General features: G+C 50.4%; 1 protein-coding gene across 1 annotated transcript in view; it reads right to left on the bottom strand.

The window, feature by feature from the left end:
• Nucleotides 1-27,541, bottom strand: part of LOC119967914 (coiled-coil domain-containing protein 162-like) — a 208,669-nt gene that overhangs the window by 164,434 nt on the left and 16,694 nt on the right. The window contains exons 3-6 of the mRNA XM_038801010.1: nt 22,331-22,455; nt 21,716-21,944; nt 18,274-18,476; nt 4,721-4,876 (exon numbers count right to left, since the gene is read on the bottom strand). Of these exons, the coding sequence (XP_038656938.1) occupies nt 4,721-4,876; nt 18,274-18,476; nt 21,716-21,944; nt 22,331-22,455 (713 nt within the window). The remainder of the gene's footprint in view (nt 1-4,720; nt 4,877-18,273; nt 18,477-21,715; nt 21,945-22,330; nt 22,456-27,541) is intronic.

Below are 27,541 nucleotides of genomic sequence, written 5' to 3' on the forward strand. Positions count from 1 at the left end.
TTCCAATTTTGATCCTTTCCACTTCACTTCCATCTTTCCCATTGACTTCGACCCACTCCCTCCAGTTTGTGTTGCCATCGCTCAGAATTACAATCTACACAATGATTTATTTTTAAGCCAAGTTACTCAATCATGAAATCCTAAACATACATGTCTAGAAATGATTTCTGGCCACATTAATAAAATAAAGCATTAAACCAAGCATAATTTCTTGGCTGGCACATGAGAGCCATGAAAAATTACCCTGGAGTTTGATTTAATATGAAGCAATAAGATGAGGCCTGCAGTAATTTTTCATTTATGGCTTCATCTGGGACTGAGCTTTGTTATTAAAGCATTGAACTGGAATGACTTCAAATAAAAGTCCATAAACAGTTGAACTAGTAAAGGCTTTGCATCATTTTACTAATTTTAGTGTTGGCGTCTACACATTTTGGGGTCATTTTGATATATAAAAATAAATACATTATCCAGAAAAGCTAAAGAAATGTTCTTTCCCCCCAAGGTAACACCTGAACTAATGGCCGGGATTCTCCATTTGGGAGACTATGGGTAGGATTCACCGTTGTCCGACACCGATACTGTAGTCAGCAATTGGGCGGAGAATCCCTTCCGACACCCAAATCGGGGGCGCCGCTGGTTTGTCGCCAGTTTTCCATCCTCCGCACCCTCCAAAATGGCGTCACCACGCCACGCGCCGCACGCCGTTGGAACAGCGTTGGTGTGTCACCTGAAGGCCCTCCTCGATGCTCCACCCCCAATAGGCTGAGTTCCCGGCCGCGCGGGGGTCGTGTGATCTCAGCGGCCGCGAACCCGGCGTGGCGGCTGCGGACATGTCCAACGCCGCCACAGTTGGCCGGGAGGGCTTCCGCTAGGGCTGGGTGGACAGGTGGGGGGTGGCCAGGGGGGTAGCTAGGGGAGCAGTATTTGGCAGGTTGGATCTGCGCAAGGCCGGCGTCATGTTTTAAGGCGCGACCGCTGCAGGTCTTCTCCGTGCGCATGTGCGGCCACAGACCCGGCCATTCTCCAGCCATTTATATCGTGGCAGCCGGGGGTTTTACCTGACGTGACTGCTAGCCCCTCACCGATCACAGGATTGGTGAGGGTTCAGTACTGATGTTGGCATCGTAAAACACTACAGTTCCCACGCCAGCATCAGCACTTAGCCTCAAAAACAGTGAATCCAGCCCTATGTCCTCTCACCAGAGGAGAATTGCTACTGCTTTACAAGCATCAACCACATCAAAGAAAGTTAAGTTCGGTCAATTTCCAGCTCAGCACTTCAAAATCACTCGAGTGTGAAGGGGTAGGTATGATTGGAATGCACTTGCCTCCTTTTGACGTGGTTGATGTTTGTAAATATTGTGGTTACAGCACTTCCATCCATGAAAAACATAAATGAAGCAAGGCGCACACCTGTTTTGTGGAAGCTGTCAATCACAGCCCTTTATGAGAAATTAATGAATGACTTGCAGCTAAAGGATCTAAGGGGTTTAAACACATGACACAGCTGTTCTCCTTCCAGGAATGGACATGTGTTGCTTCCAGGTGAGTGTTATAATTGTAACTTTTTTCACTGCTCCTGTCTTGACTGCTCTCTAGATTCCAGACTGGGGTCTCTTATCTGGAGGGAAGTGTATCTGTGAGGGGGGCTCCCTTTAGTTTGCAGGTCCCTTTAGTTGGACGGCACAGTAGCACAGTGGTTAACACAGTTGCTTCACAGCGCCAGGACCCCAGGTTCGATTCCCGGCTTGAGTCACTGTCTGCATGGAGTCTGCACGTTCTCCCCATGTCTGCGTGGGTTTCCTCCGGGTGCTACGGATTCCTCCCACAATTCCCGAAAGAGGTGCTGTTAGGTGAATTGGACACTCTGAATTCAACCCTCTGTATACCCGAACAGGCGCTGGAATGCGGCGACTAGGGGCTTTTCACAGTAACTTCATTGCAGTATTAATGTAAGCCTACTTGTGACAATAAATATTATTATTAGGTCTCTGGGGTTTCCCTTTAGTTAATTTAATAATAATAGCTTGAGTGTCGGCTGGAGGCTCAGTGGTGCAGTCGCGAGGCTGAGAGGTTCGTGGATACCACGTTTTTAGGCAGCTTAAGGAGGTGAAGTCAGGGAGGGAATGGGTGACCACCGGTCAGAAGAACGGGGGATGGCAGGTCAACAGGAAAACCCCAGAATGCATCTCACTCAAGAACCGTTTTTGTGTGTTGGAAAACGGTGAGAGTGACGGTTCCTCTGGGGAGTGGAGCCGGAGCCAGGTTCACGGCACTGTGGGTAGCTCAGCTGCACAAGGGCGGAGGGGTAAGAGTGGAAGGGGTGTAGACAGACGTTTCTGTGGCTGCAGACGTGACTACAGGATGGTCCGTTGCCTCCCTGCTCAAGGATGTCACTGAACAATTGTCGGGCAATCTGAAGTGGGAGGGTGACGAATCAGAGGTCGTGGTTCACATTGGCACCAACAACATAGGTAGAAAGAGGGATGAGGTCCTGCAGAAAAAATTTAGGGAGCTAAACAGCAGATTGAAAAGCAGGACCTCAAATCTCTGGATTACTTCCAATGGCACGTGCCAGTGAGTATAGGAATAGGAGGATAGAGCAGATGAATGTGTGTCTGAAGGGATGGTGCAGGAGGGGGGCTTTAGTTTCCTGGGTCACTGGATCAGTTTCTGGAGAAGGTGGGACCTGTACAAATCAGACAGGTTGCACCTAAATTGGAATGGGACCAGCAGGAGGTTTGTGAATGCTGTTCTGGAGGGGTTTAAATTAATTTGGCAGGGGATGCACAGTGAGAGGTGATGCACAGCTAAATATAGAAGAAAAAACCAAGTCAGTCTGGAAGACAGAGCAAAGAGAGACATGTCGAGACACAGGGGAATAGGATAGCAAGGCCGGATGCCACCTATTTTAATGCAAGGAGCCTTACTGCTAAGGCTGAAGAATTAATACAAGATATTATGATATCACAGCGACACGATTGAGGGAGGGGCAGGACTGGCAACTCAATATTCCGGGGGAGTGGGGGGAAACCAGCCCCTCATAGATCAGGCCACCAGTTTGAAAGGGTGCCCTGGTCTCTAAGTGGGCTTGAGGGTCACCACACCCCCCCAGCCTTCACCCCCCCACAACCTTCCAGAGGCCCTTTCATACCTGCCCTGCACCCCACCCCACCCTTCATACCTCCCCCTCAACCCCTCCTTTCATGAGCATGCCCCCTCCTTCAGGCCTTGGCCATGCCACCCTCTCACCTGGGAATCCTGGAAGTTGTCTGGCCAACTTGACAGTGCCACCCGGGAACTTGGCAGTACCAGGGTGGTGGTGCCACTCTGGCAGTGCCCGTGTTCCGGGAGAGGGCTAGTGGAGCACCCTGACTGCCCAGAGGCCTCCAATGAGCTGGGAGACCCCCTGCAAGCCATTCCGCTTGGTCCACATTTGTGTGGATTAGTACTGAACGACGCGCAGCTGGGGTCTCCCTGGGGAGGCCAGTAGATGCCAGGAGCCAATTCGAACCAGCGTCAGCAAACCCAAGTGGGTTTTAAATGTACTTAGGCATGCGAGGCTTGGTCCCGGCCATTGTGAGCTCACGAGACCTGCGTAGATCTTGCGAGGCGTTCCGTACCGGCTGTCAGGAGACCTGGGGAACATCTCTCTCGGCATTTACCGACCACATCACACTCCTATCCGGCAAGGTAAATCCCGCCCAGAGAAAAAACAAGGCCAACAATTTCCTGTGGGACCAGAAAGTCCAGAGAACACTTGTTAGGCCACAGCAGGAGTAATGAGGCAGTTCTGGTCTCCACACTATAGGAAGGATGTGATTGCACTAGAAAGGGTGCAGAGGAGATTCACCAGGATGATTCCTGGGCTGGAGCGTTTCAGCTATAATAATAACCTTTAGTGTCACAAGTCGGCTGACATTAACACTGCAATGAAGTTACTGTGAAAAGCCCCTAGTCACCACACCTGTTCGGGTACACTGAGGGAGAATTCAGAATGTCCAATTCACCTAACAGCACGTCTTTCTGGACTTGTGGGAAAAAAAAACCAGAGCATCCGGAGGAAACCCACGCAGACACAGGCAGAGCGTGAGGACTCTGCACAGACAGTGACCCAAGCCGGGAATCGAACCTGGGTCCATGGTGCTGTGACACAACAGTGCTAACCACTGTGCTACCGTGCCTCTACCATATTGTGTTGTTCTCATTAGAGCAGAGAAAACTGGTTGGAGGGGGTGACTTGACTGAGGTAGACACGGTTATGAAAGACATAGATAGGGTAGATGGGAAGACACATTTTGCCTTAGTTGAGGGGCCAATAGTCCAGGGATAGATTCAAGCTCAGGAGCAGGAGATTTAGAGGAGATTTGAGGAAAATCTTTTCACCCAGAGGGTAGTGGGAATCTGGAACTCACTGACTGAAAGGGAGGTGGAGGCAGGAACCTTCACAACATTTAAGAAGCATCGAGATGAGCACTTGAAACGCCGTTGCATACATGGTTACAGACCAACTGCTGGAAAATGGGATTGGAACAGATAGGTGCTTAATGGCTGGCAAAGATACGATGGGCCAAAGGGACTCCTTCTGTGCTGTAAAACTCTAACTCTATGACAAGAAAACATAAAATGCAAGTACCTTTACGACAGATATAAATGAGACAGAGAAGTTAACAGGGATCCTCTGTCTGTTGGATAGTAAGCACTATGACTGTGATACCTGTCAACATGGCTGTTGTCCTCCAGCAGAGTGGTGATGAATACCGGTGGGGGCTGATCAGCTTTCTCCTTGAAGGCTGCAAATTCAAACTGTAAAGGCCGCAGGTAGAGATGGAATTCATCAAAACCCATTTGCACTGCCACAGACTTGTATAACCTGTGAATAAAACAGCAATGTATAAAAGGTAACATGTTCTAATATGTTGACAAACATTCAAGAGCAAAGAGAGACAGAAGGGAAGTTGCAACAAACCTAGATGACAAGTTTTAAAAATCAAGTTATAACAGTCCCATATTTGAACTGTGATAGTGGAATCTGTCCACTAATATTTATTACAAGCCCACCAAATCTCAAAGCTACCTTGATTACACCTCCACACACATTCTACTTCCTGTAAGGATTCCATCCCCTTCCCACGGCACCTTCCCACGTAATCGCAAGGGGTGAACACCTGCCCCTTTGCCTCCTCCCTCCTCACTGTCCAAGGCCCCACAAACCCATTTCAGGTTAAGCAGCATTTTACTTGCACAATTTTCAATTTAGCCTCCTGTATTTGCTGCTCCCAATGCAGGCTCCTCTACATTGGGGAGATTAAACACAGATTGTGTGATCCTTTGCACAGCACCTTCACTCAGTCCACAAGCAATACCCTGACCTTCCTGTCATTGCCATTTCAATGCATCGTCCTGCTCTCATTCCCACATTTCTATCCTCAGCCTGCTGCAATGATCCAGTGAAACCCAACTCAAACTGGAGGGGCAGCACTTAACCGCCTGATAAGGTACTTTACAGCCTTCTGGACTTAACATTGAGCTCAACAACTTCAGACTATAAACCCTGTCCTGATTTTGATTACTCCCCCCCACCCTCCTGATTTTGATAACTCCCACCACAAGTTCCCTATAAATCACCTGCCCATTACCTTAAATCTAAGCCCCCTGGTTATTGACCCCTCAACTGAGGGGAAAATATTATTCCTATCTACCTCATCTATGTCCTTCATAATTTTGTACACCTCAATCAGGTCCCCCCTCAGCCTTCTCTGCTCTAAGGACAGCAATCCCAGGCTAACCAGCCTCTCTTCATAGCTGAAATGCTCCAACCCAGGCAGCATCCTCTGCACCCTTTCCAGTGCAATCACATCCTTCCCATGTGAGGCAACCACACAATACACCTGCTGTGGCCCAAAGAGTATTTCATACAGCTCCATAATAACCTTCCTGCTCTTATAGTCTATTCCTCGGCTAATAAAGGCAAGTATCCAATTCGTTGGAGTTTAGAAGGATGAGGGAGGATCTTATTGAAACTTACAGGATTCTGCGAGGCCTGGATAAAGTGGACGTGGAGAGGATGTTTCCACTTGTAGGAAAAACTAGATCCAGATCGTGACGCTTCATGAGATCTCATCTGCTGTATTTTGATTTTATCACAGCAGAATAATCGATGTGCAAATTGGACACAGGCAAATGTCTAAAGTAATGTCCAAAAATATGAAACTAGCAGTAAACCAAAACAGCGGAGTAGAGTTTTCTCACTGATTTTTCCTGTATTGTTGATTCCTTGCTGGGCTAAAGTTCCAAGAACGCCTCCAGTCTCTCTCTCTCACCCGGGTGAACATCAACAGTTTGTGTCTGCGTACCGTCCAACTGGACAGGCCCCTCAACCCAGCTGGCTCCTGCTTTATGTAATATGGACCCATTTGCACTTTCCATTGCGTGAGACTTAATAAATGGGCCCTTCTCCGATAGGCAGGCAGTGACAGTGGGGTGCCACAGGGATCTGTGCTGTTCACATTATATATTAATGATTTGGACGAGGGAACTAAATCATCTCCAAATTTGCAGATGATATAAAGTTGGGTGGGAGGGTGAGCTATGAGGAGGATGCAGAGAAGCTTCAGCAGGATTTGGACAAGCTGAGTTAGTGAGCATATGCATGGCACATGCAGTATAATGTGGATAAGAACATAAGAACTAGGAGCAGGAGTAGACCATCTGGCCCCTCGAGCCTGCTCCGCTATTCAATGAGATCATGGCTGACCTTTTGTGCTCAGCTCCACTTTCCGGCCCAAAAACCATAACCCTTAATCCCTTTATTCTTCAAAAAACTATCTATTTTTATCTTAAAAACATTTAATGAAGGAGCCTCAACTGCTTCACTGGGCAAGGAATTCCATAGATAATGTGTCTTTGTGCATCAGTCGCTGATAAGTAGGCAACAGGCAGTAAAGAAGGCAAATGACATGTTGGCCTTCATAGCGAGAGGATTTGAGTACAGGAATAGAGATGTTTTACTGCAATTGTATAGGGCATTGGTGAGGCCACACCTGGAGTATTGTATGCAGTTTAGGTCTCTATCTGAGAAAGGATGTTCTTGCTATGAAGGGAGTGCAGCGAAGGTTTACCACGCTGATTCCTGGGATGGCGGGACTGTCATATGAGGAGAGACTAAATCAGTTTGGATTTTATTCATTGGAGTTTATTCAGAGTGGATCGCGTAGAAATTTATAAAATTCTAACAGGATTAGACAGGCTACATTCAGAAAAAATGTTCCTGATGGTGGGGGAGTCCAGAACTAGGGGGTCATAGTTTGAGGATAAGGGGTAAACCTTTTAGGACTGAGGCGAGAATAAATTTCTTCACCCAGAGAGTGATGAATCTGTGGAATTCAGAAAGTAATTGAAGCCAACACGTTGTGTGATGTAAGAAGGAATTAACTCTTGGGACTGTCATAATATCCACTCATTTATATAATGAGATGCAGACAGGCAGTGATTGACACATAGGATGACCAGTAAGCATACAACACAGTACAGCCAATCACCAGGCAGGATACTACCTTTATAAAGCCAGAGGGCACTAGGTTTCCTGCTCTTTCGGGACCCAGCTACTGAGACAGTCAGAGTCCACGAGCTAGCCAGTGCAAACACCATGCGGTAGCTAGTAAGTCTGGTCAGGCTAATACAAGGTCACCAGTCAGATCAGTATAGTGTCGACCCACAGTTGAATATGTATAGCATTTCTATAGTTGAATAAAACAGTGTTGGATCTTCTCCAGTGTTAGATGTCTGTTTCTAACTTCCCTGCATCGAGTGCAGTCCACATCGAACCAACCTGCCTAACACATCAGGGACTAAAGGGATCAAGGGATATGGGGGGAAGGCAGGATCAGGGTATTGAACTTGATGATCAGCCATGATCATAATGCATGCCGGAGGAGCCGAATGGTCTCCTCCTGCTTCTATAATGTTTCTATGTATGTTTCTACTGAAACACATTTTATATTCAGATAGGCATGAAAAAGAAAATCATATTCTAGAGCTCATCAGCCACAAGAATATCTCAGTATTGATATTGGAAGCTTTGAGCATGATATTGATAATGTGAAAGTAGCTCCTCCATTACTGAAGTTCACAGCATGTGAAACGTGGCTCCCTCTGCAGGTGCCAGGTCCTAAATTACAGCACATAAAAGATTTAGATTTAAAAATAAATCTTCACAGTTTCAACTACCAAGATCAAAAATCACCCTACCAGTGTTAACAAAAGAACAGATCTGTATATCAGATCATCTAAAAAGTAAGGCAAGAGAAAACATGATCTGTTGTTAATCGCTTCTCAAGGTTGGCACATAATAAGGATAAATATGTGGCTCTATCATTCACTTCTAATACTGCTGTATGCTCATTTATATTCACCTTTAATAAACTTGGCTGAGCAACATGAGGACAAGTGTGCCAATGCGGACTCAACATGAAACAAAGCATGATTTTGCACAGAAAGTGCTGGGAAAACTCTGCAGGTCTGGCAACATCTTAGGAGAGGGAACATTTCGAGTCCTTATGACTCTTCTTTGGAACTGGAGAGAGGTAGATATGCGTGTGGTAAACTTCACCGGTAACACCGCGTATTACGGTACTGCCACTGTACTACAGGTAATACAGTAAATCCCAGCCTGCTGATCCTCCCAGCAGGCGGAGTATAAAAGTGTCTGCTCTCCTGCGCTGCTTCCATTCTGGTTCCAGCTGCAGGAGGCTCAACATCTTGTGCAATAAAGGCTCAATAGTTTCACCATTTTTGTCTCGTGGTCATTGATGGCACATCAATTTATTGCACAAGATGTTTAGAGATGAACGTCTTAATCAAGTCTGATCGCCTGGAGCTGAACCCCCACTCAGCTGATGCCACGTCCACCTTCGAGCACTGGCTAGCCTGCTTTGAAGGATACCTCGGAGCAGCCACTGAAGCACTCTCAGACCCAGATCCTCTACACACGGGTGAGCCCACACGTTTCTCCCCTCATTCGGGACGCGCCCACCTACACAGAAGCAATGACGCTACTAAAGGACAGTACATCAAGACTGTGAATCCGGTGTACGCCAGGCACCTTCTGGCCACGAGACGGCAACTCTCGGGAGAGTCTCAAGACGATTTCTTACGGGCTCTACGGATACTCGGTAGGCACTGTAATTGCCAGGCAGTGTTGGCAGTCCAACACACTGAACTACTAATCAGAGACGCTTATGTCACAGGCATTAAGTCTAATTATGTTCGCCAGCGGTTATTGGAAAGGGGTACGTTCGATCTTACAGAGACTGTGCAGCTTGCCAACTTTATAGAAGTGGCCTCCCGCAATCTGGAGGCCTACACCTCTGACTGTGGGCATCGTGGGCCCCACCAGCTGCCGACTCAAACTCACCGCAAGCCTGTGCCGCGCGGCAGCCAGCCAACTCCGGAGGGCCCAAATGTTATTTCTGTGGCCAGAGCAAACATCCCAGGCAGCGCTGCCCGGCGCGGAGTGCGACCTGCAATGGTGTGGAAAGAAGAGCCACTTCGTCTTGTTTGCCAGGCCCGATCGGTCGCTGCCGTTTCCAGGCCCAGCATTGCTACACCCCCCACGTGTGATCCAGGGACTCCGCCATCTTCTCAGCCACTCATCACGTGCGGCCCGTGGGCGCTGCCAGCTTGGATGTCGACCGCCATGTGCGCACCGTGGGCACCGCCATCTTCGGCACCATCTTGGCCCGCGCCTCAGGGCCCCTGCTCGCCCGGCCGTTCGCAGCCCGCCGATATCTCCGCCACCACTGATCAGCCCAGCATCTCCCAACACATTCCGCAGCTCACCTCCATCACCCTCGATCAGTCTCGGCCCCGCAACCTCACAAACGCTACGATGACTGTAAAGATCAACGGGCACGAGACGACCTGCATCTTTGTCTCCGGGAGCACAGAGAGTTTCATCCACCCTGCTACGGTAAGGTGCTGCTCCCTCCCGGTCCTCCCCGTCACCCAGAAAATCTCCCTGGCCTCCGGATCCCATTCCGTGCAAATCCAGGGGTACTGTTTCGCGACCCTCTCTGGTCAGGGCGTAGAGTTCAGCAACTTCAGGCTCTACGTCCTCCCCCATCTCTTCGCTGCCCTGTTGCTAGGTCTCGATTTTCAATGCCACCTCCAAAACCTTACTCTGAAATTCGGCGGACCACTGCCCCCCCCCAGTCACCATTTGTGGCCTCACGACCCTTAAGGTCGATCCGCGCTCACTTTTTGCAAACCGCACCCCGGACTGTAAGCCCGACGCCACGAGGAGCAGACGGTACAGCGCACAGGACAGGGCCTTTATCAGGTCGGAAGTCCAACAGCTTCTGCGGGAGGGGGTCATTGAGGCCAGTGACAGCCCCTGGAGAGCCCAAGTGGTGGTAGTTAAGACTGGGGAGAAGCATAGGATGGTCATCGACTACAGTCAGTCCATCAACCGGTACACGCAGCTCGGCGCGTACCCCCTCCCACGCATATCTGACATGGTCAATCAGATTGCACAGTATCGAGTCTTCTCTACAGTTGACTTGAAGTCCGCCTACCACCAGTTCCTCATCCGCCCAGAGGGCCACCAATACACTGTCTTTGAAGCAGGTCATTTCCTTAGAGTTCCCACTGGCGTCACCAATGGGGTCTCGGTCTTCCAGCGAGTGATGGCCCGAATGGTTGACCAGTACGGGCTGCGGGCCACGTTCCCGTACCTAGATAATGTCACCATCTGCGGCCACGATCAACCACAATGACCTCTGCCACCCGGGGGGGTCACCCAGTTCTTCCATTTTATTAAGGCCCGCAACCTGCCCTCCTCCATCGAGGAGGTCAGGCCCGGACCAGCGACTGCCCAGTCTGCGCGGAGTGCAGGCCGCACTTCTACCGGCCAGATAGAGCACACCTGGTGAAGGCCTCCCACCTCTTTGAGCGCCTCAGCATGGACTTCAAAGGGCCCTTCCCCTCCACCAACTGCAACGTGTACTTTCTCAATGTAATTGGTGAGTACTCCCGTTTCCCATTCGCCATCCGCTGCCCCGACATGACGTCGGCCACGGTCATCAAGGCCCTGCACAAATCGGATCACCTGGTCGAGAAAGTCCATCTCCTCCATGCGAACCCACAGTACGCCTACATGGCACACCCCGACAGGCGACAGGACATAGTCTCCCCATGGGACCTGGCACCCACTGGGTCCCCACCCACAACCGTCACCACCCCCGACCTGGTACCATCCTCGCCCCCTCTGGTTGCCCCCTCGCCCCTGCGCCACCCACCCTCCCACCAGAGAACCTCACCACGGCCCCCACCCCAGCAGCATCCACACCCTCACCGGATCTACTACTGGGTGACGAAGGAAAGGACAACACATTCCCGGAGTCGCAGGTGACCACATCGGCGCCCACACCACAACCAGGACTGAGGCGATCGCGGCGGAGGGTCAAGGCCCCCGACAGACTCAATCTGTAACACCCCCGCTGGACTTTTTTTAAAAACGGGGGGGTGAATGTGGTAAACACCACTGATAACACACTACGCGTATTACGGTACTGCCACTGTACTACAGGTAACACGGTAAATCCATGCCTGCTGACTCCTCCCAGCAGGCGGAGTATAAAAGTGTCTGCTCTCCTGCGCTGCTTCCATTCTGGTTCCAGCTGTAGGAGGCTCAACATCTTGTGTAATAAAGCCTCAATAGTTTCACCATTTTCGTCTTGTGGTCATTGATGGCACATCAATGCGATAGGTTTAATGCTGTTAAAAAAGAGGGGTGGGTCAGGCAAACGTTAGAAGACAGAGAGATTAAATGCCAAAGATATCACGGAACAAAAGGCAAAGGGAGTGGTAATGGTTGCAGTAAAGAAACAAAGCATAAGTCCAGGATGGGTGATAATAGCAGAATAAAGGTTAGCTCAATTCAAATGGAGGTCAGAGTCCATAAATTCAAATGGAGGTCAGAGTTCATGAATTCAATTGGAGGTCAGAGTTCATAAATTCAAATGGAGGTCAGAGTTCATAAATTCAAATGGAGATCAGAGTTCATGGTCTGAAGATGTTGGTTGGGATCCTCCATTGGCCGACGCCGAAACCGCGAATAGGCGGAGTATTCACGTTCCGACGCCAAAATCACAGCGGACGCCGATTTGATGCCAAATCACGATTCTCCATCACCTCGAGAGTGGCGTCAATGTGTACTGGAACTCAAGTACAGTAAACACGTTTGCATATCATTATCGGGCCTGACCCAGTATTCTTCGGGGCCTCAATGATTCTCCTCCTCCGATGGGCCGAGTTGCCGACAGCACAGTTCACTTGTGCTTTTGAAAATCGTGAAATCGGCGTTGCAGTTGATGACGGAGCGAGGAGATAGGCCACAGGAGAGCAACTGTGGGCTGCCGGGCCAGACACAGGCCAAGGCCGGGAAGTGGGGGTGGGGATGATGGGGGAAGAGGCTGAGCAGCCTGGGTCACAACCCCCCCCCCCCCCAGGGTCACCCCCCCCACCCCCCCCCCCCCCGGCAAAACCCCCCCCCCACCCCCCCCCCCCCCCCCCCGCCCCCCCCGGTCACCCCCCCCCCCCCCCCCGGGTCACACACCCCCCCCGCCCCCCTCAGGGCTAGAGCGCTGTCCAGACACAGACTGCCGTTACCTTGCCAGGCATCCACTGACCACCCACCCTGACCCCTGGCTCTGCAGTGACACTGGCTGTATGGACAGAGCCCGTGCTGCCAACTGGGGCCATCATGCAGCCCTAGGACCTGGTTGGGCACGGGGAGTACACACCATGCTAACGTCGGCCTTTCACCCCCTGCAGACAATGGATATTGGAATTCAACCAGCAATGGTGGCCTTCCTGCTCGTCGCCGCACCCTGGGGTAATGGACACCACATCCCAACCTCCACCCCTCACTCCCCGGCCACTCCTTACCTGCAACATCCTCCGTGATACATACCTGCCGTACGACAGGGTGGGGGCCCTGGGTTGGCAGCAACATCAGGTCTGTTCCATGGGATGACGATGACAACTTGCTCTGCGATGAGCACTGGTGCTCCACATCATGGGCGGAATTCTCCGCTCCCCACGTGGTGTGGGAGAATCGTGGGAGGGCTTCCCGACATTTATTACGCACCCCTGGCGCCCCCAGCAATTCTCCCCCCCCCCCCCGCCACTGCTCGGAAAAATCGCCGCTCGCCGTTTTTCACGGCGAACGGCGATTCCCTGAGCCCGACGGGCCGGGCGGCCGGCCCTGCACACCTGGTTCACCACGGCAGCAACTACACCTGGTCGCTGCATTCGTGAAACGGGCGCCAGATGCCCGTTTGGGGCATCTAGGGGCCCGATTTGGATGGGAGCACCGCGATTGTGCTCGGGAGGGGACAGGCCCGTGATCGGTACCCACCGATCATCGGGCCAGCGTCCTAAACGGACGCACTCTTTCCCCTCCGCCGCCCGGCAAGATCAAGCCGCCACGTCTTGCCAGGCGGCGGTGGAGAAAGACGGCACCGCGCATGCGCGTGTTCGTGCTGTCTGCACGCTGATGTCATCTGCGCATGCGCGGGTTGGACCCGGCAACCCGCGCATGTGCGGATGACATCAGAAAAGCGCCATTTCCGCGTCATGTCCGGTGCGACGAGGTCGCGGCCGGAATCGACGGGGGCCCGCTCCTAGCCCCCCGGGTGGGGTGAATCAGGTGTGGGGAGCGGGCCACGAGGCCGTTGTGAAGCTCGGCCGATTTCACGACGGCCATCCCGATTTTTATCGGGAGCGGAGAATACCGCCCCATATGCTAGGGTCTGACCCCTGCCCACGGCAGCACATTCCACCATCCACCTGAGTGATCCCGGCAAGCGTGCTGACCATTCCATCACATGGTCCCATCCGCTCCCTGGGGAGGCGGTGAATGGCCGGTAGGGGGGGGGGGGGGGGGGGGGAGCCCAGCCACCCACAGCTTCTGCCCATTCCCACCCCACACCATCACAGACCAGCCCACCACTCACATCCAGCTGTTAGAGCACTGAGGCAGATTGTATCAGTGGTAACAGTGTTTATTGTGAACAAATATTTTAGGTTTGTGCCCTAGCCCCTACAACTAAACTGCGCCCTGCACCCATGCCAACTTAACTGGCATCTAACTTTCTGGCCTTACGGGCTCTAACGCTATGCATGGCTGGTTCCCCAGACAGTACAGCAGGAATGGAGACAGCCTGCTGTGATTCCTGCCCTGCGACCTGGGTCCCCGTTGACGCGCATCTTCTGGGGCGACTGGGCCAGGATGGGCTCGGCTGCCGCTCGGGTGTCCTGGGTGGCGTAGTGCCACCCCGTTCTGCCCGCTGACCACAAAATACACCAGGAACAGGAGGGGGTTGTCCGAGGTGCTGCGGTATCCAGCACCTTCTCTGCGGGAGTCATCGACACCATCACCTCCTCCTCCCTCGGGATGCCCAATGGCTCCCAGAGTATTCCATGTGATGAGGTACGGGCGGAGCTATCCCCTGGGACTCCCCTGCCACCTGGCACTGCCAGTCCTGGAGACCTGCTCTGGTCTCGACCAGGGTCTGCAAGCCCACAGCTATGGAGAACAGGGAGTGTACCATCTCCGTCTGGGACTGCACCACATCACGCTGCGACTGTGCCACCACCTTCTGTGTCTGCAATGCCGCTGACATTCCCAGCCATGGCCTGCTGTGACTGGGCCACGCTCAGGAGCGCCGTAGCGATGTCCAGCTGGCTCTGGAACATGGTTGCCTGTGAGACGGCAGCCCTGTCCTGGGCCTCAGCCAATACCTGTACAGAATGCGCCAGGCCTTGGACATACCGATCCATAGTTACAACTATCACCCACAATGCCACCCGTGCAGTGTGGGCTTGGGTGGCACGCACTGTTGGTGCCATCACCTGCTGCTGCACACAGTTGACTTCTCCAACTGCACCTGCGGGTACTGGATGCTCGCCGACAACCCTGTAGTCCCTGGCTCTGTGACTGAAAATCCACTGTAGATGGGACTGTCCATCCAGAAGCCCAAAACCTGTCTGGACAGCAGCTAGTTCCTCGGGTCGGCTTGCCCTCCGACCTTCCACCCTCTCAGGTGTTCATATCTCCACCTGCTATACCTGATCAGCTGTGTGGTGAGATATTGGTGAGCACCAGATAGTGTCACAGGAGCCTGTTCACTAAAGTGCCCAACTGTGGTGACTGTTTCTGGGATGGTGGAGGGTGTTGGAGACAGCTGTAGCAGCGTGTTGGACAGTGAGGAGGAGAGGTGAAGATGTGTTTGGTGGTGGCATCTTACTGGAGGTAGTGGAAATGGCGGAGGATGATCTTTTGACGATGGAAGCTGGTGGAGTGGAAAGTGGGGACAAGGGGACCCTACTGTGATTCTGGGAGGAAAGGGAAGAGGTGACAGTGTAAATGACAGGAAATGGGTCAGAGATGGTTTGAGGGCCCTGCCAAGCGCAGTTGCTCTTTGATTCCACTAATTGATTGACGGTTTCCCAGTTAAGCCTAATCCTAGCCAACTATGCTCTACCAAATAGAGCATGAACGTTTCCTTGGACAACATGAAGAGGAAACTGCCCATTTGTTTCTACTTTCACTATAAATCATCCAGTTAATTGAACAGCTTCTTCATTGTACAACGGTTTTATAGACAGATGCTTCAACTTTATATGATAAATTGTCTCAGGTATTGCCGATACTGCTGCACCCATATCCACTTCCATTTTTATGTCATGACCATCAAGTTTTGGATATACCAAAAAACATTGTAATTGTCTCATTGACAGAACGTCCAGCTTTAGCTCTTGCAGTAGCTGTTTTTCTGCCTTTTGAGTGATCATGAGCCTCATCTGTCATGATATGCAGGCGCACACACACACACACACACACACACACATAATGATATACAGACAAGCAGCTAATGGACACAGTGAACAGGACATGACCAATAAGCAGGCAGGACACTCAGGGGTGGGATCTGACTATAAAAGACACGAGGCACTCACACTCTGCCTCTTTCCACTGATGAACATCTAGAGAGTCAGTCAAGGGTGTTGTTACAATCTCACACCTCCACCACGTGGCGAAGAGCTAGTCTGGTTCAGTCAGACAGACTAAATCACACTTAAGTTAGCAGAGAGTTGAACTCACAGAGAACTGTGCTAACTGTGCTATTAGTTCAATAAACCTGATTGAACTAACTTCAACGTCTGGAGTATCTTTCTGATCTAAGCTGCATCCAGTTGCAGTCAGTGTTAGACCAGTGTACCTAACATGACATCATCCACCAATTTGTAGACACAACTAGATTGTTTACTTGTGTTGTTCTTCTTCCACTTTTTTTGGTGTAGAGGTATTTTTCTGAGCCCAACACGCCTTGGCAGTTAGAGTCAAGAATCAGGAAATTATTGAAAAGATGTACAGTGTCAGAAGAAGGATGAATGTAGGCGGAACACAGGAACATAGGACTGAGGAGAAGGAAAATGCCATTCACCATTCTGAACCTGCTCCACCATTCAAAAAGATCATCATTAACACCACGTTCCCCTCCATGCCCCCAACTCCTGGAGGTGGGGAAAAAAATAGATAAGGGGAGAAGAAAAAAGAGTCCAACATATGAAGGAATAGGTTCTGTGGAGCAGAAACAAGCTGAAATGATGGTTCTACCAGCACAGCTTTAACTGTGGTCGTGGCAAGTGGACTAGTGCCATGTTGCTCTTGGAGATTTCACACCAACTAGATTGAGCTTGGCACTGAAATAAACCTGGAAGTACGATGCTTACTGCGTCAACTTCACAGACAGGAAACATTCACGGAAGGGAAAAAACATGGAATTAAAAGATCCACTCAAAGTAAAGAACAATGGGCGCGATTCTCCGCAAATGCGGAGAGTCGTAAAGGCTGCCGTGAAACTGGCCGTGTTTCACGGCAGCCTCCGCGCCCCCTCCTGGGACCCGATTCTCCTCCCCGGTCGGGGCTAGCAGCGCGGCTCCGCGAAGCACGGCATCGCAGGCTTAGCGACCGTCGCTAAGCCCGCGCGCCAAGGGTCACGGCGGCTGACGCGCACGATGATGTCAGCCGCGCATGTGCAGATTGGACGGCTCCAACCCGCGCAAGCGCAGATGACGTCATCACGCATATGCGTCAAACCCGCGCATGCGCGGGCCGTCATGCCCCTCAGCCGCCCCGCGGACTGATCCTGCGGGGCGGCGGAGGAACAAAGAGTGCGCGGGTTTTGGACCCGCTGCCGTGCCAAGGGTGGCATGGGCCCGCGATCGGTGGGCACCGTGGTGCGGCTGTGCCAATCGGTGCCATGGTTGTCGGGAACGGCACTTTGCGGCCATTTTCACGAACGGTGAGAGCAGGTGTGTTTGCGTTCGTGAAAACGGTCGTAAAGGCCTGGGAACTCGGCCCATCGGCTAGGGGAGAATCGCTGTTCGCCGTAAAAAACTGGCGAGCAGCGATTCGTGTCGTGGGGCGGCCGTGGGGGGGGGGGGGGGGGGGGGGGGGTGGGAGAATAGCGGGAGGTCGGGAAAAATGTCAGGAAGGCCCTCCCGCTATTCTCCGACCCGTTGTGGGCAGCGGAGAATCGCGCCCATTATATCCTGATGAGATGGGAGGCGGTGGTGTAGTGGCATTGTCATTGGGCTAGCAGCCCAGAGACTCAGAGTACTGCTCTGGGAACCTGGGTTCCAATCTCACTGTGGCAGATGGTGAAATTTTAATTCAATAAAAAAGGTGGAATTAAACGGACAATGAAACTATTGTTGTAAAAAGCCATTTGTTTCACTAACGTCCTTTACAGGAAGAAATCTACCATCCTTACCTGGTCTGACCTACATGTGACTCCAAACCCATACAATGTGGTTGACCCTTAACTGCCAATCAGTTCAAGGGCAATTAGGGATGGATAATAAATGCTGGCCTTGCCACCGAAGCCCACAGCCCATAGAACATACATCGAGTCTGCACCAACCCACTTAAGCCCTCACTTCCACCCTATCCCTGTAGCCCAATAACCCCTCCTAACCTTGTTCGACACTAAGGGCAATTTATCATGGCCAATCCACCTAACCTGCACGTCTTTGGATTGTGGGAGGAAACCCACGCAGACACAGGGAGAAGTGCAGACTCCTCATAGACAGTGACCCAGTGGGGAATCGAACCTGGGACCCTGGCGCTGTGACGCCACAGTGCTATCCACTTGTGCTACCGTGCTGCCATGAAAGAATAAAGAAAAGAAATACACTTACCGAGCTAACAGTGAGGTTTCAGACGCAGCCTCGATCAATCGATGGCGCAAGGTAATGATCTCCAGAAGCCTGCAGAATGTATGCAGCATAAACGTTTGTTTCTCTGCCCCTGGTCTATTTTCAGCTACTTCTGAGCCTTCGATGAAGGAAAGGCCGATGTCTCTGACAAACAGCGGATCTTCGATAAACACACCCAAAAACAACTGCAACAACCAGAAGTACAAAGGAATGAGGGCAGAAGATTTAACCAAAGTCAAATTGGCTACCATCTCCTCAAAAGCAACCATAATCAGTTAATTCAATTTACATCAGAGGCTTGATTCTAACCTGAAACTAATGAAGTTTTGAGGTGGGGTGGGACGGCTGGGTAAGTGTGTAATGCACTCCCCAGCCTGAGTTTCAGCTCCAGCCATTATCATTTCTGAGCCTCATTTAAAGACTGCACGTCCACTTTCCAAGGAGAGGAGATGTCATAATTATCCTTGCAGAATTTGGAATCGGAAAACCTGCTTCTCGTGGTACCCGGGACAGATTTACACTTTCCAGATTGTCTTCAGACCAGCTGCCAACCTGCTTCTGCCCTGCTTGAAAAGACACGGTTTCCTCTGCACGCAGCCCCTGGATGATTGGCGTTGATGTATCGGACCCTCATTTCCATAACATTATGAGGCACCTTCTTTAAACCGTGGACCTAATCCTCCATCAAACCCTCACAGATTAACATTGCCAACGGTTGACAATGCTCAGGTTCTGAGAGGGCACGTAATCTGCTTGTTTCCAATGGGCAGATCGGGTTAAAATTATACCCTGTCTTTCACTTGTTCACCAAATATAAATCATATCATTATATATTTTTTGCCAAGTGAGACTGAATAACAGTCCTCCACCTCTCCAGGTCCTTACAGTTCTCTCGTCTCCTGGTTGCTACCGTATACCCCTGTTCCTAATTCATACGTCCATACAAAGAATAGCTTCTCCCTGTTGTAAAAGCGACAATGGGCGAGATTGTTCGGCTGTTCACACTGGCGGGATCTTCCGGTCTTGCCGACAGCGTTCCTCAGCCGCGGGGCTCCCGGCAGCATGGGGTGGATTCAAAGGGAAATCCCATTGACAGCGGTGGAACTGGAAAATCCTGCCACCGGCCAATGGCAGGCCGCCTCCTGCCATCGAGAAAACAAGGCCAGAGAATCTCGCCCAACGTCGGTATTCTGCACCACAAAGAAACTTTATTAAGTGGTGAAATCGTATGAAATATTTCCCTGTGAATCGGAATTTTCCTGTTTGTTACACACTTTGGTCTGGCTCACATCGTGACGGTGTCAAATAAAACACTCTGGGCTAAATTTTACAGCCCTGCACCCAGGCGGCAAACTCCATTGACTCCGGCGGGAATGGAGGATCCCGTTGGCAGGAGGGGCTGGAATATTCCGCCCTCTGTTTTTTGGCAACGTGAAGACTCAAAGGCTTAGCTGAAAAAATGCAAACTCCAACGGGTAATCCAGACAAAAGCTGTGAACAAAACCACACTGTACATCACATAATAGAGAGCATTCAGGAAGCTGCTCAAGGCAATCATGCAGTCTCAGGTCTTGAATGACTATTAAAGCCAGTGGAGCATTGCTGTCACTGTTTGTAATCTTATCCAACACCCTTGTGTATGTCAATGCCTGGTTATCCAGTGACAGCTGTCACTTTCTGCTATGTAACTCAACAAGCCCCACTGAATTCACCGTTTCAAATATCACTCTATTTAGTGAAAGCAGCAGTATGATTAGGCAAAGGTTTACATCCCTCCTGACAAAAGAGATTTAAAGAGGACACAAGAACAACGGAAGGCCATTCAGCCCTTCAAGCAGCTCTGTCATTCAATGAGATCAAGGCTGATCGGTAGCCCAACTGCATTAAGCTCCTTTGGCTTCATGTCCCCAATACCTTTCCTCAGCAAAGATCTAACCAGCTCAGACTTAAATTAGCGGTTTAGTTAGCATCTGCTGCTTTCTATGGGAGATCATTTCATACTTCCACTACCGTTGGTGTGAAAAATTGTTTCCTAACTTCTTTCCTGCAAGGTTTGGCTCCAGTAAGATTGAGTTTGCTTGTCTAAGACACCAGCACCGATGGTGAGGTTTCTCTCCATCTACCCCATCGTAGAATGAATTATAGAATTTACAGTGCAGAAGGAGGCCATTCGGCCCATCAGCCTGCCCCGGCCCTTGGAAAGAACACCCTATTTAAGCCCACACCTCCAGCCTATCCCTGTAACCCAGCAACCTCAGCTAACATTTTTTGGACACTAAGGGCAATTTAGAATGGCCAATCCACCTATCTGCACATCTTTGCACTGTGGGAGGGAACCGGAGCACCCGGAGGAAACCCACGCACACACAGGGAGAGCGTGCAGACTCCACATGGGATCCGAAAACCTCAACCATCTGTTTTTGGGGAATATGGGCCTAGATTGTGTAATCCCTCTTCATAAATTAATCTTTGGAAGCCTGGTAACATTCTGCTGAATCTGGCTGCACTCCCACCACGGACAATCTGGGAAAATTTACACATCTTAGCCCCTGACAAAATGGTGTGACCCTGAGTGACCCGGGAACCCCATGACAGCTGGAGAGGGCTTTGTGGGGGCTCCCGAATTGAGCCAAAGTATTAGCACGAATAATAACAGAAAATGCTGGAAAGAACCATCAGGTCCGGCAGCATCTGTGAAGAAACAGAATTAACAGGTGGGGTTTTCAGTACCTTCCCACCATCAGGACCTTCTGGTCCCACCAATGCCGACACCTGTAGCAGGTTCCCCCGGCAACAAGACAGACGAGCCATGCAAATTCCCATCGACTGCGGCGGGACAAGTAGGACCTGCCAGTGGGCAGTAACCATTTGCCTCTGCCACAGGGATGATGTCACCCAATGTCACTTTTAGGAGATTTAACTTCCCATATGCACATATAGCTGGGAACATTTCCTCTATGTCTTTTCGAAGACATGGTGGCTAAAAATATACACAGTACTCCAGAAGTGGACTAACCATGGCTTTATATATCCATCGAATCCCTACAGTGCAGAAGGAAGCCACTCGGCCCATTGAACCTGCACCGACCCTCTGAAAGGGCACCCTACTTTGACCTACTTCCTCACCCTATCCCCATAATCCCACCCCAACTGCACATTTCTGAGCCCTGGGGGAAACGTTTAGCCGATCCACCTTACCGGCACACCTTTGCACTGTGGGAGGGAACCGGAGCACCCGGAGGAAGCCCACGCAGACACGGGGAGAAAGTGCAGACTCCGCACAGACATTGACCCAAGCCGGGAATCCGACCCGGGTCCCTGGCGCTGTGAAGCAACAGTGCTAACGACTGTGCCACTGTTGTTTTACAAACTAATAAAAGCAGATCTGTACCTCAACGTCATTAACCCGAGTTGGTATACGTACATCCTTCTGAACCTGAAGGCTATAGGACAACTCGGGCTTTTCCAGGGTTGCCCACTTTTCCAGCGCCAGAGTAAGGACTTGTTTCTCTAGGCTGATGCTCTCATCGGAGTTCTTTGGTCTGTGAATGTGATGCAATTCCCAGTAGGCATTTTCTAGTGTCTTCAAAATATGTGAGGCCAGCCCTAATGACGGATGGAACTCCAGCAAGTAGATCTTTTTCAAGGCAGGACTGAAAGCACAGCAAAATGATCGTTGTAGTTCTATCTAGCCATATTTTACAGAGAAATCTCAATCCGAATGCAGATACCATAACAATATGTTGTACCCACTATTCCTAAATGATTCCTCGCTCTTACGTTTTATGAAGGTGGGATTATGTACTGTGTTTTGTGGTGTTTTCAAATATTACACAGAATTTAGTCCAGCATTTATCAAATGTGCAGCTTGACATAGCAATGAAATTGCAGTCTAGTTAAAGTAGGAAAGACTAGTTAAAATATCCAGGTTGAATTATCTGTTCTAGTTCTTACAAAGAGTCACAAATCAACAGACAGAAAGAATAAATATCATAATAAATAAAACATGATAAATTGGGAGCAGTTTTTTTAAACTTACCAACTGTTGTTAATGGCAATTGGTTGCTTAGTAATGATATTAAGGGGCAAGCCAAATTCAGTACCAATCTCCACCCCTCTGTCATCCCTCCAAATCTTCTGTATGTATTCCCGCTGCTCCTCTATCTGTAAAATGTTTTATGAGATAACGTTTCAGTGTGGGTATATTAAATAGAATTAACAACATTCTAATGGACCATTCTGCCCAACTGGTCCCACCAGCATTTACGTTCCACATGAGCCTCCTCACATATCAGCTTATTGACTGCACAGAAGATGGAATAACCAGGGTGATGTAAGGACACACTGAATGACCGACAAGTGGCACAGTGAAGGGGATCCATCTCTGTACCTCCTGCTGGTTCACTGAGATGCCCAAAGGGGAAATGCCAGATTCAGGTCTGTCACCCACCCATAGGGCAAGTAAAAAATCACAGATCAGCCAATAGTGGGGCTCCTGTCAACGTCAGGCTATAGCTTAAAAGCAGATCCGGAGCAGCTTGATCTGTTGAGTTCAGGGTCACATGACACATTGCACTAAATCTTCTGTTGTTGTATGTAAAGCAAAATTAATTTCTTAAGGCAACTCATTTCACTTCTGTAGGTGTATTAACGTTAGGCAGTTCCCACAAGTCAGGTTTGGTAAGGTTGTCAGGCCTGTCTCCGAATTCCACTGTACCCATCCGGGTCCCAGTCTCTCCACTGACCGTCTCCATCTCAACCCCATTGCCTCCGTCTCAACCCAGTGCCTCCGTCTCAACCCCAATGCCTCCGTCTCAACCCAGTGCCTCCGTCTCAACCCCAATGCCTCTGTCTCAACCCCAATGCCTCCGTCTCAACCCCAGTCCCAGCCCCAGACTCTCAGTCCCAGCCCCAGACTCTCAGCCCCAGACTCTCAGCCCCAGACTCTCAGCCCCAGACTCTCAGCCCCAGCCCCAGACTCTCAGTCCCAGCCCCAGACTCTCAGCCCCAGCCCCAGACTCTCAGCCCCAGACTCTCAGTCCCAGCCCCAGACTCTCAGCCCCAGCCCCAGACTCTCAGCCCCAGACTCTCAGCCCCAGACTCTCAGCCCCAGCCCCAGACTCTCAGCCCCAGACTCTCAGCCCCAGACTCTCAGTCCCAGCCCCAGACTCTCAGCCCCAGACTCTCTGCCCCAGTCCCAGACTCTCAGCCCCAGACTCTCAGCCCCAGCCCCAGACTCTCGGCCCCAGACTCTCAGCCCCAGACTCTCAGTCCCAGCCCCAGACTCTCAGCCCCAGACTCTCTGCCCCAGTCCCAGACTCTCAGCCTCAGTCCCAGACTCTCAGTCCCAGCCCCAGACTCTCAGCCCCAGACTCTCAGCCCCAGACTCTCAGCCCCAGACTCTCAGCCCCAGACTCTCAGCCCCAGACTCTCAGCCCCAGCCTCTCAGTCCCAGCCCCAGACTCTCAGTCCCAGACTCTCAGTCTCAGCCCCAGACTCTCAGCACCAGTCCCAGACTCTCAGTCCCAGTCCCAGACTCTCAGTCCCAGACTCTCAGTCCCAGCCCCAGACTCTCAGCCCCAGACTCTCAGCACCAGTCCCAGACTCTCAGTCCCAGACTCTCAGTCCCAGCCCCAGACTCTCAGTCCCAGACTCTCAGCCCCAGACTCTGTTGCTCATTCTGGGTGAGTGTGCTTAACATTCGATTTGGCTCTGTTTCAATACTTAGCTTTGGAGTCGTCAGGTATCGTTAAGATACCGCCACAAGTTTCAAGGTTAAGTTCAAAGCAATAAAACCATACGCCAATTAGTAAGTTCAAACAAATGAGTTTATTATAATACAATTATAAACTACTCATGCACATGCTAAGATGACTAAACTATTCCTACCACTAAATAGACCAATACTTATCTGAATAAGGAACTGCCAGATCAGGGGACAATAGCCTCTTGCTCTGCACTGGGTCCGCAGACTTCAGGTTGGTACGGGTTAAAAGGGGTCAGGAGTGTCTATCTCTGGTAGCGATCGTTGTGAGACACTTACTTGCTGGTGGCTGCTGTCCGAACCTCTCCTCTCTCTCGGTCAAGGTCTTCTTTGGTAAAAGGCTGGTCGAGATGCTGGTCAAGAGAGGAGGGCTGGTCAAGAAGAATGAACTGAGTTTGGGACCTGTCTTTTATAGGTCCCAGGGCTTCGCGCCCTTTTGGGCGGACCCCCTATCTGCTGGGAATCGATTGGGTCTCTTCCCAATCGATTTGTTTGAATCCCCCCAATACTGAGGCTGTTCCTCGGCTACTGGGCGGGCCTTCAGGTGCTTTGTCTTCGAACCCCGCTGGTGCCGGGTTGTCTGGCTTCCCATAAAATGTTGCAATCACTTCCGTATTTGTGTCCTTTGTCCCTGGGATCGTTCCATTACTATGTTAACTGTCCCAGAGATTGCCTCATTAGTATGCGGAATGTTCGTTTCGGTGCTGTCTGCTCTCTTAGCAGACTGAATACACATTGGCTTGGTGCAGCCTGCTTGTGCTGCAAACTCTGTCCATTTTACCCTGCAAGCTTTGCATTCCTCCATTTTGTATTGAGGGAATGGCCAACTTCGGTGGCTACACTCCCTCCTTGTGATCCTCATGAGAAATCATGAAGGATCACCCAAGGTTGGTGTCTTTGGGTTCCCTGACCTCAGCGAGTTCCATGGCTTCTGTACTTTCCTCAATTATGCAAAAATACTTTATCTAACAATTTCTGATTTGCGCTATGTCAAAAGGGGACATGCATTATCAATTGAAATCAGGAACCTCTAACTGTCCTCAATAAACTACTCTCATCTCATATTTAAACATTCTACAACATTCTAAATCCTTAATCATTCACACAGCAGCATCATTACATTTCATTCTCTCTGACTCGGCAGGCGAGCTCAGAGGTACATCATTAATAGAAAGAATCTCTTTATTTTACAAAGGCATCGAGTGTAAAAATAAATACTTGATTACATTTCCAGGGGTTTGGGGGACTGGTGGAATCCAAAAATAGGGGATCTCACTCTATACACTGTTGAGGCACGAGAGCTATAGGCTCTCCTTCTCCATTTCCTCATCCTGAGGCTTTGGACTATAATACAGATGATCGCCATCGCTAAAAGTGATTCTATAACGTACGACAAGGAGTACCACGTCAGAAATCTGGTACACCAGGTCGGGGTACTGTTACCATTGACTGGGCTGGGGGTGGTCTGGGTTTGGGAGAAGTTAGCAAACGTTGTACTGTGGGAAAGGGGGTTCGTGTCCACGCGCAACCACGCAGATGCTACAAAAGCTAAAAACATAGCAATTGGAGTGCTCTTTATCTTCTCTCTCTTCTCTTCTCTTCTCTTTCCTTCCTGGGATCTTGTTGTGCTGTTGCTTCGGTTCCTCTCTCGAATGTCCGAAAGCTATGGAATCAAGTATATTATCTGTTAGTGTTCAGCTTAATATCTTGACTTTAAGTATATCTGTCCTCTTGTTCCAAATTTCCCTTTATGATGGTCACCTCCATGTGACTCCCTCATTTTTTAATTTTTTTTTTCAAAAGCGGATTTAGGACCAGACATATACTTAACTACTAAACCAGTGCGAGCCGTCTCGCAGAGTGTTGCAATTTACCATCCCAAAATGTTCTTGGATGTAAATAGCATGAGGGTTGCAACCAAAGGGCTGCGTTAAACGAAACCAGAGGAAAACAAACTTTTAGAAATAAGACAGTTGAAATGGGTTGCGTGTGGGCCGCGATGGGTAAGAGTTGAATGGGATCCCCGGGTAGGGCGTGCTGTGCTGTACCCGAGCTTAGCTGACCAAAGGGGTGGTCCTCAGACAGGGCGGGTCCTCAGTGCCGTTTCTCCACTGCCTGAGCGACCAGATTCAAACGGGCAAGAATGTATTCATCGTGGGGTTGCATCTTCTGTCCTCCAAACAGAAGAGCAGTTATGAGCGGGCATGTGAAAACAAACATCTGTAAACAGAAGACAAGTTGTGAACATTGATCGATTCATCAGAAGACATTTCAATTGATATGGTCTCGGGAACAAAACATCTTCACTACAGAAGAACAATGACGAAATGTGAGATGGTCACAAACTTTTCAGCTGAAAGTCTTGTGGCCAATCCTCCTAGTCTGAACTGAACCAAAACAAACAGAAAACAAACAAACATGAAACAAACATACTGCAGGTTCCATCAGAAAGGACACCGTTTATCTCTCAAGCGGTTCCTCTTTTTACATCATCTGGACACCTCACTTCTCTTCATTCTCTGCGAACAGGGTCGCAAAGGGGTTGCCGTGTCGGGAGTCAGACTCAGAGTCATCCTCTTCTCCCGGATCCCATACCCTTGTATGGATCAGGCATGCAATTTTAGCATTGTGTGACCGGGGGTCACTCTCATCATTGCGGACAAGTCTCCATGAATTGTCCCTGTGCCAAATCGTGGGGTCTAAAGTTGAAGGAGCGTTGTCGGGGTAGTCAGTGTTGGGTGGTGGGTTTGGGTGTGGGTCTGGAGTTTTTAGGTAAGTGATCTCCATGGGGTCAGTGGAGTCGGGGTCGAAGTCGCTGAAGTGGGGGCTGTAGGGTGGAGTGCTCTGGCTGTCCTCAGTCTCACAGTCACTGTCACTGTCTCTGCTGTGGCAGCTTGTGGGCGTTCCGGGGCGTGGATTGAAGTCAGTGGGCGGAGTCGGGGTCGAGTCCGATGAGGAACTGGTCTGTGAGGGGGAGGGTGGAAATGTGTCTCTTGTGGGCGGGGTGAGGTGTTCTGCTGCGTCTAGCAGGACATGGTGCGAGTGGTTTGGCTGTGTTCCGTAAGCCTTTAACTGGTTAATATGGAACCACGCAGTCCTACCGTTTGGGTACTTTGTCCTATATACTGACGGGCTGATTTTGTCCGAAATTGAGTACGGGCTGGAAAATTTTGGGGCCAAAAATGTGCTTAGGCTTGTTGCCCAACCTGAAATTCTGTGGTATGGACATTTTTGTTGAAACAGGCCTTGCTCTGTTTCCGCCTTTTACCCAATTTTACTGCGGCTGCTAGCTGAACCGACCTTACAGTCACAACAAATTGTTTTACTGCTTTCTCGTGTGTGAGGGCCGTCACTTCTGGGCTGGTCATGTTGAGTCCTAAAAGGAATTCTGAACCTTTCATAGGGCGTCCGGTCATGAGTGTGTGTGGGGTGAAACCTGTTGATGATGAAACAGTACTTTTTATGAACATTAGAGCGAATGGGAGC

The sequence above is a fragment of the Scyliorhinus canicula genome, chromosome 6 (assembly GCF_902713615.1).
Source record: "Scyliorhinus canicula chromosome 6, sScyCan1.1, whole genome shotgun sequence".
NCBI classification, from domain to species: Eukaryota; Metazoa; Chordata; class Chondrichthyes; order Carcharhiniformes; family Scyliorhinidae; genus Scyliorhinus; species Scyliorhinus canicula.